Source organism: Lissotriton vulgaris, chromosome 5 (genome assembly GCF_964263255.1).
Source record: "Lissotriton vulgaris chromosome 5, aLisVul1.2, whole genome shotgun sequence".
Lineage (NCBI taxonomy): Eukaryota > Metazoa > Chordata > Amphibia > Caudata > Salamandridae > Lissotriton > Lissotriton vulgaris.
Window position 1 is genome coordinate 20,552,273 of NC_141693.1, and position 18,661 is coordinate 20,570,933.

Consider the following 18,661-nt stretch of genomic DNA (forward strand, 5'->3'; position numbering starts at 1 on the left):
TTTCACTTGGTGTTCAAGGGGTATATGTGTGGTATAACAGCTGGCTTAACACGCCCTCTCGAGTCTTTAGCCTTAGACTGCTCGTATCCACGCTACTAGGATAGCTGGTCTATAAGGTTGACTTACAACCAATCATCATAAGGGTTGCTGGACTGATACATAGTGATCACTAGAATAGTGAGCACTGCATATCAGGCCACCTTCTCACAGAGACCAGATTAACTTAATCTCTCTTTCAAATAGGAAAGCGGTTTGCTGAGGTAAAGTGGGAACAGCGACACTCACGCCCTAACATAGCAAACAGCAGTGTCCAGGGGGTAGGCACCCCCAGACACTGTAGGAGCCGGCCCTGGGAGGCGGTGGTCCCCATGGCCATCTAGGGCTCCAGGAGGGGGGCCGCGCGACCCCCTCCCAACATTAAAAAGCCCCGGGGGGTGCAGGTCGCTGGGGCTGAAAAGTCCTTTTACATATTACTGCCCCAGGAAGGTAGCGGTACCCGGGGCGTGTACAGGGGGAGGGGGAGCTGAAAACATACTTTTTTTTGTTTTTTAAAACCCTGAGGGGGAGGCGGTCCCCTGTGCTGCGGGGAGCCTTACAATCCCCCCTTTATGGATAAAAATTGCCCCCGAGATTTGGCCCCCCGGGAGGCAAATTAAGAATAAAACGTATTTCTAGTTTTTTTTTTACCTATACGCGTACCCCGCGATTTCTTATTTTTTTATTGGGAGCCTAAAGATCCATGTGGGACCCCCTGAGCAGGCCTAGAAGGTCAGGATCTTTCTACACTGCCCCCTTTCCTTTTTTTTCAACTTTGTTGTACTGTTTTCTTGTGGCTCTGTAGATGGCTGCCAACACTTCCTGGTTTGGAGTGTTGACAGATAGTTGACATCCAATCAGCAAGCAGCTCGTGCTCGTAATTGTACGGATTTCGGTACGCGTGCTGTCCTTCGTCGCTAGATATCGCTATGATTTTACTTTTGATTTTCTCAGGAACTACTGAACGTATTTACACCATTTAACAAAAAGCACAATCTGCGAACCGAACTCTACCTCTCTGCCAAATTTGGTGTTATTCCGTTCAGCCGTTCGGGCTGTAGCCCTGGCTAAAGGTCCCTATGGAAAATTGTATGGGGAAAACACGTTTTGGGACCCCCCTTTTTTCTCGCCCCCCACTTGACAAATCACACCCAAACTTTCAGGGAAGGAGCGGAGCGGGCCAGGCCATTTTCTTGGAGAAATTCGCGAAGATTCGTCCACCGGCACCAAAGTTATTCCAAATAGAATGTTGTGGATTTCCAATGGAAACTAGGTCCTAACTATAACTACCTACTGGCAACCGCCAGTAGGAGATATATATATATATATATATATATATATATATATATATATATATATATATATATATATATATATATATATATATATATTAATATATATATATTACGAATATCCAGTTCAACGCCAGGTAGGACGCCAAAAAATAACCAGAAATCGGACCAATTAGGTGCATATCGTTTTAATTACTGCAGAGTATGCCGCTATATATATGTGTGAACAAGCTCTCGTGTGGAGCGAAACGCGTCATCCTTATCTAATAAATCATCTTCCCTGCTATCCATTCTTGGGGCCTCATTTATGAGGCCTTGCGTCAGTTTTGCGCTGCGGATGCGCCACTTTTTGTGACGCATCAGCAGCGTAAAACATGCGCCTTGTTGCGCCATATTTAAAAAGTGACGCATCTAGGTAGATGCGTCACTTTTTAAACCCCTGCGCCACATTATACCTGCGTCAGGTATAATGTATGGAGAGGGGGCGTTCCCCCGCAAAAAGCCTCGTAATAGTGACGCAGTGAAATCTATGAGATTTCACTGCGTCACTTTTAGGATGCGGTTGCGTCAAAATCTTGCGCCTGCCTCACAGCAGGCGTAAGACTGACGCAAGCCCTTTCACATGGGGCTTTCCCCATGTGAAAGGACGCATTGCTGGAGTTGCGTCACTTTTGTGACACACTCCAGCAATGCGTCACTTTTGCGCTTAGAGATGCGTCAGAAATACTGACGCATCTGTAAGTCCTTGCGACATGATGCGCCATACATTAAATATGACGCATCATTGGTGTTGCAAGGAGTGCGCAGTGAAAAGTGACGCATCGCTGTTTTCACGCAGCGATGCGTCACTTTTCATAAATGAGGCCCTTGGATTCCTGATTATTTTGAGGCTATTTCTTTTTGCTGGGCGTGAGGCTTTTGAGGTCTTGACCTTTTTGTTCCGCCATTATCGGACGGGACCAGGTCTGCTTTCCTATATATTACCTACTGGCGGTCGCCAGTAGGTATATATAGTTAGGATTTTTTCTCTATGGAACTTTTGAAAATTCTATGTCTAATAACTTTGGCGTTTGTGGACGGAATCGGCTGAAATTTTCAGGAAAATGGCACATTTTGTTTCTGAGCAGCCCCTGAAAATTTGGGGGGGGTTTCGTCAAGGGGGGGTCGAGAAAAAAGGGGGGTCCCAAAACGCGTTTTTCCCATTCATTTTTCCATAGGGCATTTGGCCTCACTTTTAGCTGGAACGGCTGAATGGATTTACACGAAACTTGGCAAAATTGTAGGGACTGTTAGCCCGATGTGCCTTTGCTGGGTCTCAATATATGTGCTCCAGTGGATTTTGAGAAATTAACGTTTAAAAAAATTTATATATCTGTGACAGCGTCCCAGATAGCGCTCCAGATCGCGTACTTTTCGCGTAACGGAGCTTTGCGAAGTGAAGCTGATTGGCTCTCCGGTGTCTGTCAACATTCTAAACAGTCCGGTGCGGCCGCCATCTTGTCTCTCGGTAGGATCGAGAGACAAGAGGAGGAGAAAACGAAGGGGGAATTTAATGAAAGGGGGCAAGGTAGACCCCTCTTGACCCCCTAGGAATGATGTTGGGGTTATTAACGGGTCCCGTGGGGCAAATAAAAAAAATTTAATTTTTCGCGGTAGAAGCGCTTCCCGGTTCGCGAACCGGGTCGCAAACTGGTAGCGAAACGGGAATTCGCCATTTTGTGTTTCGATTTAATTAAATTACAGGGTATAAGGGGGTACGGGAGACGTATCCTGACCCCTTATGTTTTCTGAGGGTGGCTGAGGAGGCTCATATATGTTGATACATGTCTTCCAGCGGCTGTGCGTGAGCGTTTTTTTTTTGTTGCTGTTTACGTTCGATTCGAAGGAAATCAGGAACTGTTGACCGCTATTTTGTCACTGCGAGTAAAAATTTTGTTAAAAATAATTGTTATAAATTAATCCTTATTGATAAACATTGTCTGCGCCATCTTGCCTTTTTTGCAATGCCACACTTTTGTTGTGCACGGCAGCCATTTTAGATGCCTTGACCAGACCCACTCTCTGCACGCCGCCGATCCTCAGCATGGCTCCCCACCCTCGCAAGCATCTCCCCCACGCACTGGTCACCCCCGCTCTCTCTCTCATGCATGGGCCAGAAACCTCCTCCCATCAGCGCTGTTCTTCTCTGAGAATCACACCCTGTGCCCGCCCGACACCTCCCTTTTACCCTATTCACTACCGCACCCTCTGACACTCCTCTTCCTCTGTGTCTGATTGTCCAGGCCGGTCCTAGGCTATCACCTAGCCCTGCAGATGTGGTTTATGGTCCCAGCTGTAAAGAATCACCCCTCTTCAAAGGAGTTACAGTAGATCAAGGCCCCCACCCGATGAGATCCGTCACACCACACGCGTTCCTACTATCTGATAACCATCCGGTATTGTGCTTGGGGAGGGGATTCTCACTGTGAGGGTGTGTGGGTCCGAGCCTGAAGCGGAAGATTCCAGGGATGCCTTTTTGTACATCAACGTTTTTACAATTATGTGTCACATTAAAAATATATAGCACTCCAACAAAGTAGTAGGATTATAAAACTTTAATAAGTTATAAATATATACAACGCAACAAAAACAGTAAATACATTTAAACATTTTTTTGAAAAAAGAAGCAACAATGGTCAGTAGCTGTGTTTTGTGCGAATAGTCCCAAGGCAGCACAACGTGCTGAGTTCTGGACGGCACCCAGGTGATGTTACCTGGGTGCCGCACTGGTTTTTGGTATCCTACAATGCAGCTCCGAAAAACGGCGTGGGGCGTCCCGGGGGGGGCGGGGGGAGGCCTCGTCAGTAGCGGTCTGTTGTGCGAATAGTCCCAAGGCAGCAGAACGCGCTGAGATGTGGATGGTACCCAGGTGATGTCCAGTAAGTTGTCGCACTGGTTTTGGTATCCTACAATGCTGCTCCGAAAAACGGCGTGGGGCGCCCCGGGGGGGGGGGGGTGGGGGGGGAGGCGGCGTGAACGGGCCTCCCCAGGTGGAGGCTCGTCTGCTGTAGTGGGGCGCCCCTTTACCGTCTCAGTTGCCATTCCGCCTGCTTTTGGTACACTGTGCCAAAATCTGCCATTCAGCTGAGTTGCGCCCACTCTTGCGGTTCAGCGATAGGCGGCTGCTACAGGACTCTCAAAATGGCGGCAGGCTCTTTCCTTTTTGGGCCTGGTCCACTAAAATGGCCCTGGGACACCTTGGAACTCGGACGCTTGTCTGCTAGGTCTTGGACCCCATTCTCGAAAGCGTCCCCTGAGCCTTGAAGATTCTACAAAAGTCTTGGGGGCCCCCGACTCCTGCAGGCTTCCGGTGGGGAGCGGCTGCCATGATTGCTCGCGGAATGACCACGACGGAGCCACAAGATGGTGGTGCTTTCATGCTGACGCCAGCTTCAGTCTGAAACATCCAGAAACAAGGTGGGGCTTTCATCGTTTGGGGAAAAAAAAATTTTTAATCCAATGAAAAGTGTTATTTTTAGGTCATATGATCAAGCCTTCCATCATTAGGAAACCAAAAGTAAAATGAACCAATGAAAAGTTTTATAAACAAGTCACATGACCTGTTATGCGGCATAGGGCTATAAAAAGCGTAGAAAATCCGTTGGCACATGAGGCGGCGTCAGTAGCGGACCGATGAGCGAATAGGCCGAAGGCAGCACAACGCGCCAAGATCCGGATGGCACCGAGGTGGTGTCCAGCAAGTTGCCGCACTGGTGTGGCCATCCTAAAATGCTGCGCTGAAAGTCGGCGTGGGGCGCCCCGTTGGCCTGTGAGGTCGCGTCAGTCAGTGGGGGCTGTTTGAGGATCTGACTGCATTGGAAAGCAATGTGATGCTGTGCGTCGCCCCCAAGATGGAGGCTCCTCGGCTGCAGTGGGGCGCCCCTTGCTGTTTCACTCGCTATCCAGCTGAGTTGCGTCCGCACTTGCGGCTACAGTAGGCCGAAGGCAGCACAACGCGCCGAGATCTGGATGGCACCGAGGTGGTGTCCAGCAAGTTGCCGCACTGGTGTGGCCATCCTACAATGCTGCGCCGAAAGTCGGCGTGGGGTGCCCCGTTGGCCTGTGAGGTGGTGTCAGTAGCGGATCGATGTGTGAATAGGCCGGAACCAGCACAAGGCGCCAAGATCCGGATGGCACCGAGGTGGTGTCATAGTTGAGAGTTCTGAGCAGCGCTTGTAACACTGTCTGAAGCTTATTTGCACCTGCTGCAGCTGCACTATTGCCCTGGTGTGGCCAAAGATCGCCCATGACATAGGCGGCCGGCTCCCGGGGTCCGGCGGAACTTTTTTCCTTTTCCTTTCTGCATCTTGTCCCACAATCCGTTTGACCTGAAGACACGACCAGGTCCCTGAATGTGTGCAGGGGGATGCTATTGATTGAATCAAAATGGCGGCTTCACACAAAGCTGACTCAAGCGTTGCTGCTGATGCTATACAGACAAAAACTGGTTTTCAGTTTGTACATTCTTCAGGATTTTTCCATCCAAGGCTGGTTGAGAGTTTGTAGAACAATGGCTTCAGATTTTCAACATACTACTCTTCAACATTCTTCCTAAATGTAACAATGTGAGACTCACTAGGAGAACGGCTGTTTATCTTTCCTTTCAAAATGCCAACAATATTTTCTGAATGGAAGACACCACAAGGCGCTGAGATCCGGTTGGCACCGAGGTGGTGTCCAGCAAGTTGCCGCACTGGTGTGGCCATCCTACAATGCTGCGCCGAAAGTCGGCGTGGGGTGCCCGAAGGGGGGGGGGAGGCGGCTCAAACGAGCCGAAATATAGTTATGGTAATTATACCATGCATCGTCATATGGAGAGGTGGCACCGATTAATTATAGTGCTGCACAAATGAGAGATTTGGTGGACAACCCCCGACCTGCCAGTACATTCACCAATTAAGTGGCACTGACAGCATCAGAGGCAAGGGAAACGGTCCCAAATATTCAGAAGAACTTTGGAAAGATTAAAATGACATGTTTAGATTGTGGCAAATTAATTTCATGTGGACAGATGAGTGTTACTCTAATAAATAGAGCTTATGAACATCATCATAGTCGATGGTTGGTGGAGACATTTTGACTATATCCTGGACCTGCCCGGCCTCGCCCAAAATGGCGCCGGTATAAATGGGACTCGTAACTCCTTGTTGTGTACTGGTTGCACAACCTTGATATCACGAGATACGTATGCAGTTTTGAAGCACATGGCGGGCGGGGATGAGAATTGATTGAATATTTCGACATCCCTATTGATATTAAGTTCTGATGTGTTATTGATTACTGTACTATTGAAAGTTCGAATTAACGTCACCCATGGTACTTGCCCGCAAATGTATATCTAGATAATTTTATTGTAAGTGGCCCTGTCGTATTTTAATTACAAAATGTACGTCCACCGATTCCGCAACTGTTAGACACCTTAGTTCTTGCAACCTAATGGCCCGCTCGTTACGTTCCTTTACAGTGTAAATGTCTCCTCATCATATACGATTCCAGTTTGCTCCGTGGCCGGCCCACGTGGTTATAGGCTCGTATTTGTATACTGACATTTTCACAATAAAGGTTTTTAAAACAAAACATGGTAGTAGTATTTACATTGGTAAAGTTTTTAATTTTAGTCACTGTTTTCGAATCAGTAAAAGGCAAGTGAAATAAAGCAGTCCAATTACATGCCGGATAAAAGGTATAATACGCAGGAACGCAGTAAAGATAAATGGTCAAGGGCTGTTGTGTTTTCCACTCCTGCAACATAAAGTGATTGATAAGAATCTGATAATCAGGCGTATCGGCGACTAAGACAGCAGGCCGAGCCTCTTTTGCTCAACGGCTCCGTCATGGGACGAAGAAACGCCCTTTTTCTCGAAAAAGGAATATATTTTACTTGCAGGACAGTTGTAAATTTTCCGGGAAAGTACATTAGCTTGGAACATTATAACATATATGTTCAAGAAAAAATAATGTTCGAAAGCAATAAAAAGCTTAATTTTTAGGTCATATGACCAAGCCTTTCATCATTAGAATAACAAAAGTAAAATGAACCAATGAAAAGTTTTATTAACAAGTCACATGACCTGTTATGCTTACGTTACGCGCTGCGCGCCGCGCCCCGGATCGCTTCCGGGAAGCTGCGCTTCGCGCACCGGAGCACTTCCGGGTGCGCTAACGCGGCGTGTCATATAACGCATTACGCGACAACGTAGGTCCAGAATATAGTCAAAATGTCTCCACCAACCAGCGGTCGGAACACAACCCCTTTCAGCAGTCTAAAAAGTTCTGTTAAATGACAACAGAAGGGACAGGCAACAAGAACCATCAGTCAAAGAGGGGAGGGCAAGTTCTTCTCTACCGGGTCACGTTGGGGCGCTACCGGAACTGATCGAATTGGTAGTCTACAGTGTTTCTGGATGTTTCAGAATGAAGCTGGCGTCAGCATGAGAGCACCACCATCTCGTAGCTCAGTCGTGGCCATTCCACGAGCAATCATGGCAGCCGCTCCCCACCAGAAGCCTGCAGGAGTCGGGGGCCCCCAAGACTTTTGTAGAATCTTCAAGGCTGAGGGGACGCTTTCGAGAATGGGGCCCAAGCCCTAGCAGACAAGCGTCTGAGTTCCAAGGTGTCCCAGGGCCATTTTAGCGGACCACGCCCAAATCTGAAGAGCCGGCCGCCATTTTGAGAGTCCTGTGGCAGCCGCCTATCGCTGCATCGCAAGAGCGGGAGCAACTCAACTACATGGTGAGCGAGACGCTGTAGTCGCAAGAGCGGGCGGTAAACAGCTGAATGGCGGAAGAGGCACAGTGTAGCAAAAGCGGGCGGAATGGCAACTGAAACGGTAAAGGGGCGCCCCACTACAGCGTGTCTTCAGGTCAAACGGATTGTGGGACAAGGTCCAGAATGGAAGAGTCATCAAAAGGCAAAAAGTTCCGCCGGACCCCGGGAGCCGGCCACCTATGTCGGGGGCGATCTTAGGCCACACCAGGGCAACACGACTTGGGGAGGGGGCAGGAGCCAAGCGCCCCCTCCCAGTCCGCGCCACCACACCGTATGTTGAAAATCTGAAGCCATCGTTCTACAAACTCTCAACCAGCCTTGGATGGAAAAATCTTGAAGAATGTACAAACTGAAAACCAGTTTTTGTCTGCATAGCATCAGCAGCAACGCTTGCTATCAGAGTGCATGAGTTTCATGCTCGATCGATTGAGCTAGCCGGATCAGGCAACAAAAAGTATAAAATAGTTATGTAAATAGTTATTTAATAAAATGTTTTACCCTGTTACTTTGCTGGTGTGTTGTATATATGTATAATATTTGCATAGAGTTTATCGTTATTTTGGGCGGGGTGGGTGGCGGAGCCGAGCTGTCTTGCAGCCATCATGGTGTGGAGCTCAGTTCATCTCACTAGTTTCGTATTTCTCATGAATTCCTAATGTTTCTATTTTAGCGAGGTCAAAAAGAGATCCCATTAGTGGCCTACTGATTTTGCTCGATTACTTTTGTTTTTTTACACGATTTTTCACTATCTGCAAAGACAAAACAGAGTATTGCGACTCTGTGCTTGTTTGTAAATAGAGAATGAACCAAAGAGAATCAATTCTAAAACAGTAAATGCTTGGATAACAATCAATCAAATGGAGAGACAAGCAGGCACGACGAGGGCAAAGGCCTGCGTTAACTACCCTTCACTATCTGCAAAGAGAGTGTACTACTAAGAGAAAAGAGGGGGGGCAGCGTTCAAAGCACATCAGCGTGCATAAACACGAAAATGTTTTTACCTATCACGTACTTGACATTTGACAGCTTTTGATATTTGCTATTAAAAAACCATTGAAATTCACTGAAAAAACCATAGGTTATAGACCATATATAGTTAGGAATTAGCATTTACAAAACCTTGAAAATTCAATGAAAAAACCATAGGTTATAGACCATATATAGTTAGGAATTAGCATTTACAAAACCATTTTTTACTCGCACAAAACCATAGAAATTCGCATATATAGTTAGTTGCAATAACTATATATCGCGCACCCGCAATCCACTGCTGATGATGTCACATATTACATCATTCATGACATGGTCAGTGACATCACTGATGACATCACTGATGACATCTCAAATGACATCACTGATGACATCACTGATGACATCTCAAATGACATCACTGATGACATCACTGATGATATCTCAAATGACATTACTGATGACATCACTGATGACATCTCAATTGACATCACTGATCACATCACTGATGACATCTCATTTGACATCAATAATTACGTCACTGATGATATAATTAATGTGATAATACAATGCACCTCCTCATACTCTAAAATAACCTCTGTTACACCCAGTGTTAAATACAGAGTTTCATTTTTTGAACCATTGACACACCAATACCAGTTACTACATACGCACTCACTGATTCCTACGTCTACACACATTCACTCATTCACCCATACAATCACTCATACATACAGTCACTCATTATAACAACACTATCATATGCACTCATACACCTATGCAGACACTCAAACACTGCCACTCATCCATAGAGTTACTCACACACCTAGTCAGTCCTGTAAATAATCAATCACACTTCGATTTCCTCATCTATACAGTTAAACACAGAACACCTTATTTTTTCAAACATATACTAACACATACTTACTCTCTTATACAATTACTGATACAAGTACACATTGATCTGCACAGAGTCACACACCTCCCAGCCAGCCACACACACACTCAGTCTTCCATACAAATACTTGGACAACCAATCAATAACCCACATAGCCACTCATATAGCTACTGATCAAACCATGCAGCAGCTTGCACAACAACAGACATATTGATGCACAAATTAAGACAGTTTAGTCACTAACCCATGCACGCACCTACTAAATCCTTCATCCAGACACTTATACATCCACTCATTCTTCAATATGTAAGACATATTTTAACTTTCCAGAAACTTACAGTCACTGGATGATGTCATCAGTGATGTCATCAGTGATGTCACTGACCATGTCATGAATGATGTAATATGTGACATCATCAGCAGTGGATTGCTGGTGCGCGATATATAGTTATTGCAACTAACTATATATGCGAATTTCTATGGTTTTGTGCGAGTAAAATAAGGTTTTGTAAATGCTAATTCCTAACTATATATGGTCTCTAACCTATGGTTTTTTCATTGAATATATATATATATATATATATTCAATGAAAAAACCATAGGTTAGAGACCATATATAGTTAGCTGGACATTTTGTTGATATAAAACCAATGAAATTCCATATATAGTTAGTTGCACTAACTATATATTTCGCGCATCCGCAATCCAATGCTGATGATGTCACATATTACATCATTCATGACATGGTCAGTGACATCACTGATGACATCACTGATGACATCTCAAATGACATCACTGATGACATCACTGATGACAACATCCAGTGACTGTATGTTTCTGTAAAGTTAAAATATGTCTTACATATTGAAGAATGAGTGGATTTATAAGTGTCTGGATGAAGGATTTAGTAGGTGCATGACTGACTGTATGAGTGAGTGATTAAATGTGTCTCACTGAGTGCATGGGTTAGTGACTAAACTGTCTTAATTTGTGCATCATTATATCTGTTGTTCTGTAAACTGCTGCATGTGTTGATCAGTAGCTATATGAGTAACTATATGGGTTATTGATTGGTTGCCCAAGTATTTGTATGGGAGACTGAGTGTGTGTGTGGGTGGCTGGGAGGTGTATGACTCTGTGCATAGATGTGTGAGCAGTTGATTCACTAGATGTATGGGTTCAAAAGTGCATGTGGAAACAGCTGTATGGGCGGTTGACTGTGTGCATGAGTGTATTGGTGAGTGAATGGATATCTCAGTTCTACATGTCAAAGTAAGTACATATGTAAAACACAGTACATGTGAGAGTTGACATATATAAATAACTGTGCATAAGAGCCAGTGAATGTGTGAGTGGCTGTATGGATCATTGTGAACTTGTATCAGGGATTGTATAAGAGAGTAAATATGTGTTAGTATATGTTTGAATAAGTAAGGTGTGTATAACTGTATAGTTGAGGAAATGGAGGTGTGATTGATTCTTTGCATGACTGACTAGGTGTGTGAGTAACTCCATGGATGAGTGGCAGTGTGTGAGTGTCTGCATAGGTGTATGAGTGCATATGATAGTGTTGTAATGATGAGTGACTGTATGTACGAGTGATTGTATGGGTGAATGAGTGAATGTGTGTGTAGACGTAGGAATCAGTGAGTGCGTATGTAGTAAATGTTATTCGTGTGTCAATGGTTTCAAAAATGATACTCTGTATTTTACACTAGGTGTAACAGAGGTTATATTAGAGTGTAAGGAGGTGCATTGTATTATCACATGAAGTATATCATCAGTGGTTTGATCATTGATGTTAAATGAGATGTCATCAGTGGTGTCATCAGTGATGTCATTTGAGATGTCATCAGTGATGTCATCAGTGATGTCACTGACCATGTCATGAATGATGTAATATGTGACATCTTCAGCATTGGATTGTGGATGCGCGAAATATATAGTTAGTGCAACTAACTATATATGGAATTTCATTGGTTTTATATCAATAAAATGTCCAGCTAACTATATATGGTCTCTAACCTATGGTTTTTTCAGTGAATTTTCAAGGTTTTGTAAATGCAAATTCCTAACTATATATGGTCTATAACCTATGGTTTTTTCAGTGAATTTCATTGGTTTTTTAAAAGCTAATATCTATAGCTGTAAAATATATATTCTTTATTACGTGACGTATCACGTAGCCACGTGAGACGCCTCATGACGCGTCGCATAACCGTGACGTATCGGCTCTGCAGCGCAAACAAAACCCGTAACGTAAGCGCGCCGGAGCACGCTTACAGATATATATATTTTTTTTAACCTTAATTAGACAAAATCCACACGTGCACATATCTTGAGGCCTTGCAAAGGCACATCAAACAAACAGTCCCTACAATTTTGCCAAGTTTGGTGGAAATCTATTCCCTTAAATTTTATTTCACTGTTTCTCTTGGTTTTCCCCTTGTTACGCTTACCGGAACGCTACCCGGTACGCGAACCGGACGCTCCAAAAACACAAGATGGCGGACTCCCGTTACGCTGCCGGTTAGCTGCCCGGTTCGCGTACCGGGAAGCGCCTCTACCGCGAAAAATCACAATTTTTTTTTTTCTTTTTTGCCCCGCGGGGCACTTTAATAGCCCCCTCATCAATCCTAGGGGCTCAGGAGGGGTCTACCTTACCCCCTTTCCTTCATTTACACCTTTTTTTTCCACCTCTTGTCTCTCAATCCTACCGAGAGACAAGATGGCGGCCGGTCCGGACTGTTTAGAATGTTGACAGACACCGGAGAGCCAATCAGCTTCGCTTAGCGTAGTTCCGTTACGCGTCAGGTACGCGAACTGGGGCGCTAACCGGAGCGCTGTCACAGATATATCTGTTTTTTAAAACGTTAATTTCTCAAAATCCACTGGAGCACATATATTGAGACATAGCAAAGGCACGTCGGGCAAACCATATCTACAATTTTGCCAAGTTTCGTGTAAATCCATTCAGCCGTTCGAGCTAAAAGTGATTCCAACCGCCCTATGGAAAAATGAATGGGAAAAACGCGTTTTGGGACCCCCTTTTTTCTCGGACCCCCTTGACGAAACCCCCCCAAATTTTAAGGGGCAGCTCAGAAACAAAATGTGCCATTTTCCTGAAAATTTCAGCCAATTCCGTCCACAAACGCCAAAGTTATTCGACATAGAATTTTCAGAAATCCCATAGGAAAAAAATCCTAACTATATATACCTACTGGCTATCGCCAGTAGGTAATATATATATATATATACTACTGGCGGTAGGTGAACAAGGGAACTTGTTTCCCGAAACGCGTTGAGTGTGCTGCAAATAAACGCACGTTGATTGAAAGTTTGGTGGCCTGGACTTCGTTTCTTTGACTGAGTGAGCGATACTTGGTGGATATTGGGGAGTTGTGACCCCGTCCCGGCCCGCCGCTGCGCTGCTCTCATTGCAAATGATTCTGCAGTGAAGTTAGGGTTCCATATGGTGATTATTCCTGCATTAAAGGTCTGCTATCACCAAAGTATACATTATTTCTTATATTCCTTCTTTTAAGTGGGGGAAGACTGTTCTCATTGAATGCCGCTAAGCTCTGGAATGACCTTCCCCTTTCACTCCGGTCCAACTCAGATCTCCTCTCATTCCGCAAACACCTAAAAACTTGGCTGTTTGACAAATCCTCTGCACCTTAGCACCCCCTCCGCCACTATTCTGGTCAGCTTAGCGCTTGGACGCCCACGGGCAGCAATCGCGCTCTATAAATATGGTTACAATTACAATTACAAGTGCTATATCTTACAGTTGTTACTATTGCACTCTTTCATATTTCTCCATTTACCAGTCTTAGAAGGATGGTAGACTAAGTTTGCTCTACAACTCTATGCCACTCCACCTCACTCTACTCTCTGCTCCTCCACAACACTCTACGCTTCGCCTCGCTACTCCACTCGACAACACCACTCTGTGTCACCACTTGACACCACTACTCTATGGCACCACCACTCTGCTACCACTGCTCTCAATGCCCCTCTACTCCTCACTCTAGGCCCTTGGACTCCATGCCAATGTATTCTACGCCACAATACCATATACTACTTCACTCTACGACAGTCTACTCTGCAACACGGCACTCTCTACCACTGAACTCTATGCAACTGCACTCTAAGCTGCACCACTCTATGCTGCACCACTATTTTACCCTGCACCGCGGCACTCTGACACTCAGCTCTACAAGACTGTATTCTCTACCACTGAACTCTATGCCATGATACTCTGAACCACTGCAGTTTAAGTCACTGCACTCTGCACCACTGCAATCTGCATTGCTCAATGCCACTCTAATCTATTCTGTACCATTGCACTCTACCCTACTGTCACTGCACTCTGCTCCACACCACTGCAATCTACCCTGCACCACTCCACTCTATGCCACTCTTCTCTGAAACAATCTACTTTACACCACTGCAATCTACTCTGCACTCTACGTCACTCTACTCTGCGCCAATGCACTCTACACCACTCTAATTAACCAGTGCACTCTACGCCAGTCTACTCTGCACCACTGTGTTTTACACAGCTTCAATCTGAGCTACTGCACTTTACGACACTATAAGCTACGATACTCCACTCTGTGATGCTCTACACCATTAAACTCTACCCGACTCTATGCCACTCCACAACACTACTCCATGCTATGCCACTCTTCAACACTACTCAACTATTCTCTATGTAACCCCCTCCATGCCACTTTAGTCCACTCTATTCTACAACACACTACTCCACTCTATTCCACACAACTCCTCTCTGACTCTCGATTCTACAACACTTTACTCCCCTCTGTCATTCTCTTTCCCACACTACTCCACTTTATGCCACTCCACTCTACAGCAATATACTCTACGTAACACTCAATGCCACTTTGTTCTACACTACTCCACGACAATCTGCCGCTGTAATCTACACTAATTCATCACATTGCACTTTGACATGTAACTCTCCTTCACCCTATTAACTTTTAGCCATGCTGAACAACAGCCACGCTCGTGTACAATATGGCTAAAACATATTGGCAACGCAAATAGCTCTTGCAAAGGCCAGGCCTTTTGGCTTTGCCAATGCTTGTTTATTTTAACCGATACTGCACACGATTGCCAGTCGGCATTGGCAAGCCATGTGGTCAAAAAGGCGAGACCTGTTGGCTTGCCAATGCTTGTTTTTGTAAAAATTATTTCCTCTGCTAACGAACTAATACAACTGTGTATTTCTTGACATCCTGTGTATGTAAATCAAGTATTACTACTCAATATCATCCTAGAATAATACATCTGCATATTGAAACTGCCATGCAGTAATTAGGGGGTGGGCGAAATTTGCGTAGTCACTCTTCGCAAAGCTCCGGGAAACGGTAAAAAATCTCAGCGAGCACGCAAAAGTTCTGCGAACACGCGGATTTGCTTGTTCCGCCCGTTCGCAATGCTTTTTTCCTGTTCGCGAATGCTGATTGCGTGCTCTGGGGAAAATATCTCGCGAACACGCATTTTGAAAGCGCATACAAGCGAAAAATTCCACGAAGCTGCGGATCGCGTTTTTTTGTTGTTGCAAAATTCCACAAATTCTGCAAGCGGAACGGAATTTACTGCCTAGGCCTAGTAGTAATACAGCCAGAACCCATCCTACGGTAATACATCCCCATCATGAATTAGTCGACTAGTACGGTCCCAGTCCCATTCTAAAGTTATCCTTGGATCATCCTTGAGTAATGCAGCCTCATTCTGAAGTCATCACAAGATGATTCTGTAATAATACAGCCCCATCCTGAAATACTCAAAGGATCATCCTGGACTAATCCCCTCTAATCCTGAAATCATCATGGAATCATCCTGCAGTAGTATAAGACCTTCACATGTTTTCCAACTCAAGTAATCAGGAACCCATCCTGGAGTAATCCACCCTAATCCTGTAATCATCATGGGATCATCCTGCAGTAGTACAAGATCATCACATCTTTTCCACTGAAGTAATTGGGAACTAATCCTGGAGTAGTTTCTCTGATGACTCGAGGAATCATCTAATTTAAATATTCTGCCCTGTAGGCATACTTCAGGATGGTTTCGGATGACTTCTCCAGTTAATTGCAGGAATAGCCCGGCTGAAGTCATCGAAAGACTTCAGAATCACCCTAGGTTGGTCTTCCTTTTTGACTTGGGATGACCATGCACCGGTCTGGTAACAGCTGAGGGGCCGGCTCCGGTCCTGAAGTCAGTAATACAGTCTAAGCACAGATTCTGTGATCCTCGTTAACTAGTTCTGGTATTGGTAGGATGATGAACATTTATTAAACCACATTTTATCTTGTACGCGCCACCCCTCCGCCCCATGGATGTTTTACTGACAACGATCACAGTTTGACACAGAAAGACTTCCTGGTTTCACTCAAGATGTTCTGGTTTCTTTGCCAATGTTCCTTTCATTTTGTCATTTAACAACCATGAGAACATTCAGTGTCTTCTCTTAATCACTCTCAAAGACTCACAAAACTTACCACAAACAAGTGAGGAGTCACTCACCTCGCTTTGCTGCAGCATAGGTAGGTTTTCCTGAAAAATAAAACACATTTCATGAGTTGTAAGGTCACAGAGATCACTCAGCCTGTCCACTCACTAGGTGAACACACATGTTTACACTAGGAGGTTGGAGCAGAGAGGGGTGAGGGGAGCACAGCCTCAGGGGTGCAGCTTAGTCAGTGGGATTCAGGGGGTGAACATCTCACATGTTCCATCTACAAAGCACTGGGCCACAGAGTGAATGTGTGATGTGACTAAGGTCCTGGATGAACTGTTACCATGATGAGAAGGGAGAGGTGTGGCACAGCGGCCAGAGTGTCTAACTCCGGAGCACGGGCGTCAATGTTCCCATGAGGAGAAGGGTCGGCAGTGATTTGCATTAGGTTGGTCTTTAGAGCTGATTTAGAGTTTGGTGACAGGTACTCTGTAGCAACACGCCAAACTCAAGGTCTGCCGCCTGATTTGGAGTTGGGCGGACCGCAGGTTTTACGCTGACGGAGTCAATTTCACTCTGTCGGGGTAAAACTTCCTTCGACAGCCCGATGGATTAGGTGCCATCGGAAGTAAGCATCTGACCCAATTTAGGGTGGATGGTTAGATGGGGTTTTTTACTCTCCGTCACTGCCAGATATATCCTGAGGGAGAGTAAAAAAAAAAATCCCACATCATGGAAAAAAACTGGTGTGGGTTCATTACGTTTTTTACATTTTTTTTTTTAAATAAACTCCAGCTTTGTGAGTTTGTTTTGAAAAAACTGAAAATTTTGGAAAAGCTTGACAGCCAGCCACCATGATTAACGGAGCCATCCATTAAACCCATCCTACATTGACTGGCACCGCCATGACAGCGGTGCATGCCAATGTATAGAGATGTATGCTGAACTGGCAGACATCCCTACATTTGGTGGGAGGAGTCGAGGCAGCACAGTTCTAGGCCTCACCTCCTGCCTTTACTCCATCTGCTGCACCCTGAAGAAGGCCCTAGTCTAGAGTGGCCCAGCGGGTAAACAAAGCGGTCTGGATTCCTACCCCGAGGGATTGACTGTGGTGAGACTGTTTGCACACACTTGTCCCATTACCCTTTGGGTGTTTGATTCCCAGTTCAATGCCTGAAAACCCGAGAGTGGCGCAGCTTTCCAAGCGTACTCCTGCCAATGTTTGTAGATTCTAAACAGTAGTAAACGTGCATCCGTTATAGGAGTAATGGAGTACTTCTATGGGTGCAGCTTTGCTACTTCATGTGTAAACTGTCCTAGAAATGGAGCCGATCTGCTCTCTCCATGCGTTGCATCCTTTGGGCTGCCTTGAGCCCTGGTGCAAAGGTGTCTGCGTTACGCACCTTCCTGCACAAACACAATCCTTTGAGACTTGTTCCCCTTTCTATGCATGCTGCAGAATGCGCACACATGCAAAGAGGAAATAAAGAGGAGAAATAAACATAATTCTCCTCATTACGCCGGCCTCGGGCAGGCAAGCCATTGAGGAGCAAACTCATGTCTACAACTTCTTGTAAATATAGGTTTATAGGCGGATGCGCAGGAACAACTACGTACCACCCATGGAACGCCTTCTTGACTCAAAGTAACATAAGGCAGTGCAATATGCTGGGTTTTGTTGAAACTCGTCATTTGTGTGGCTTTGTAAATACCAAAAAGGATTTTACATTGAGGCTGCTTCAAAAAAGTGTCCCAACCCAGATGCAAAAGCTGTGTAAATATGGGGTGCTTAAAAATTCATGGGCGGATCGATAGGAACCCCCATGCACCATCCATGGAAGGCCTCCCTGACTTACCGCAACACAAAACAGTGGAATGTCATGGGTTCCATTACTTTTTCTTACAAAGCTACACAAAGCAGCATTTTAAGTGGCTTTGTAAACGACACAGGTATAGCAAATCCGACTCAGGGACCCCTGATCCAAGTACCTAGCCAAGAATGTATTCATTTGGGGGGTGTCACATCTCAAACAACCCCCCTACTGCTGCAATTCCCCTGGGCAGCTCTGCTCCATGTTACATCCTCAAAACCACAAGCTTTTCAGTGACCTCGAATCTCCCCACAAGCAGTGCTCCCCAAGATTCATCTATTGCCTCCGGTGCAAGGATTTC

General features: G+C 45.3%; 1 protein-coding gene across 1 annotated transcript in view; it reads right to left on the minus strand.

The window, feature by feature from the left end:
* Window positions 1–18,661, minus strand: part of LOC147710017 (class I histocompatibility antigen, F10 alpha chain-like) — a 237,703-nt gene that overhangs the window by 32,706 nt on the left and 186,336 nt on the right. The window contains exon 6 of the mRNA XM_086920688.1: window positions 16,558–16,587. Within this exon, the coding sequence (XP_086776814.1) occupies window positions 16,558–16,587 (30 nt within the window). The remainder of the gene's footprint in view (window positions 1–16,557; window positions 16,588–18,661) is intronic.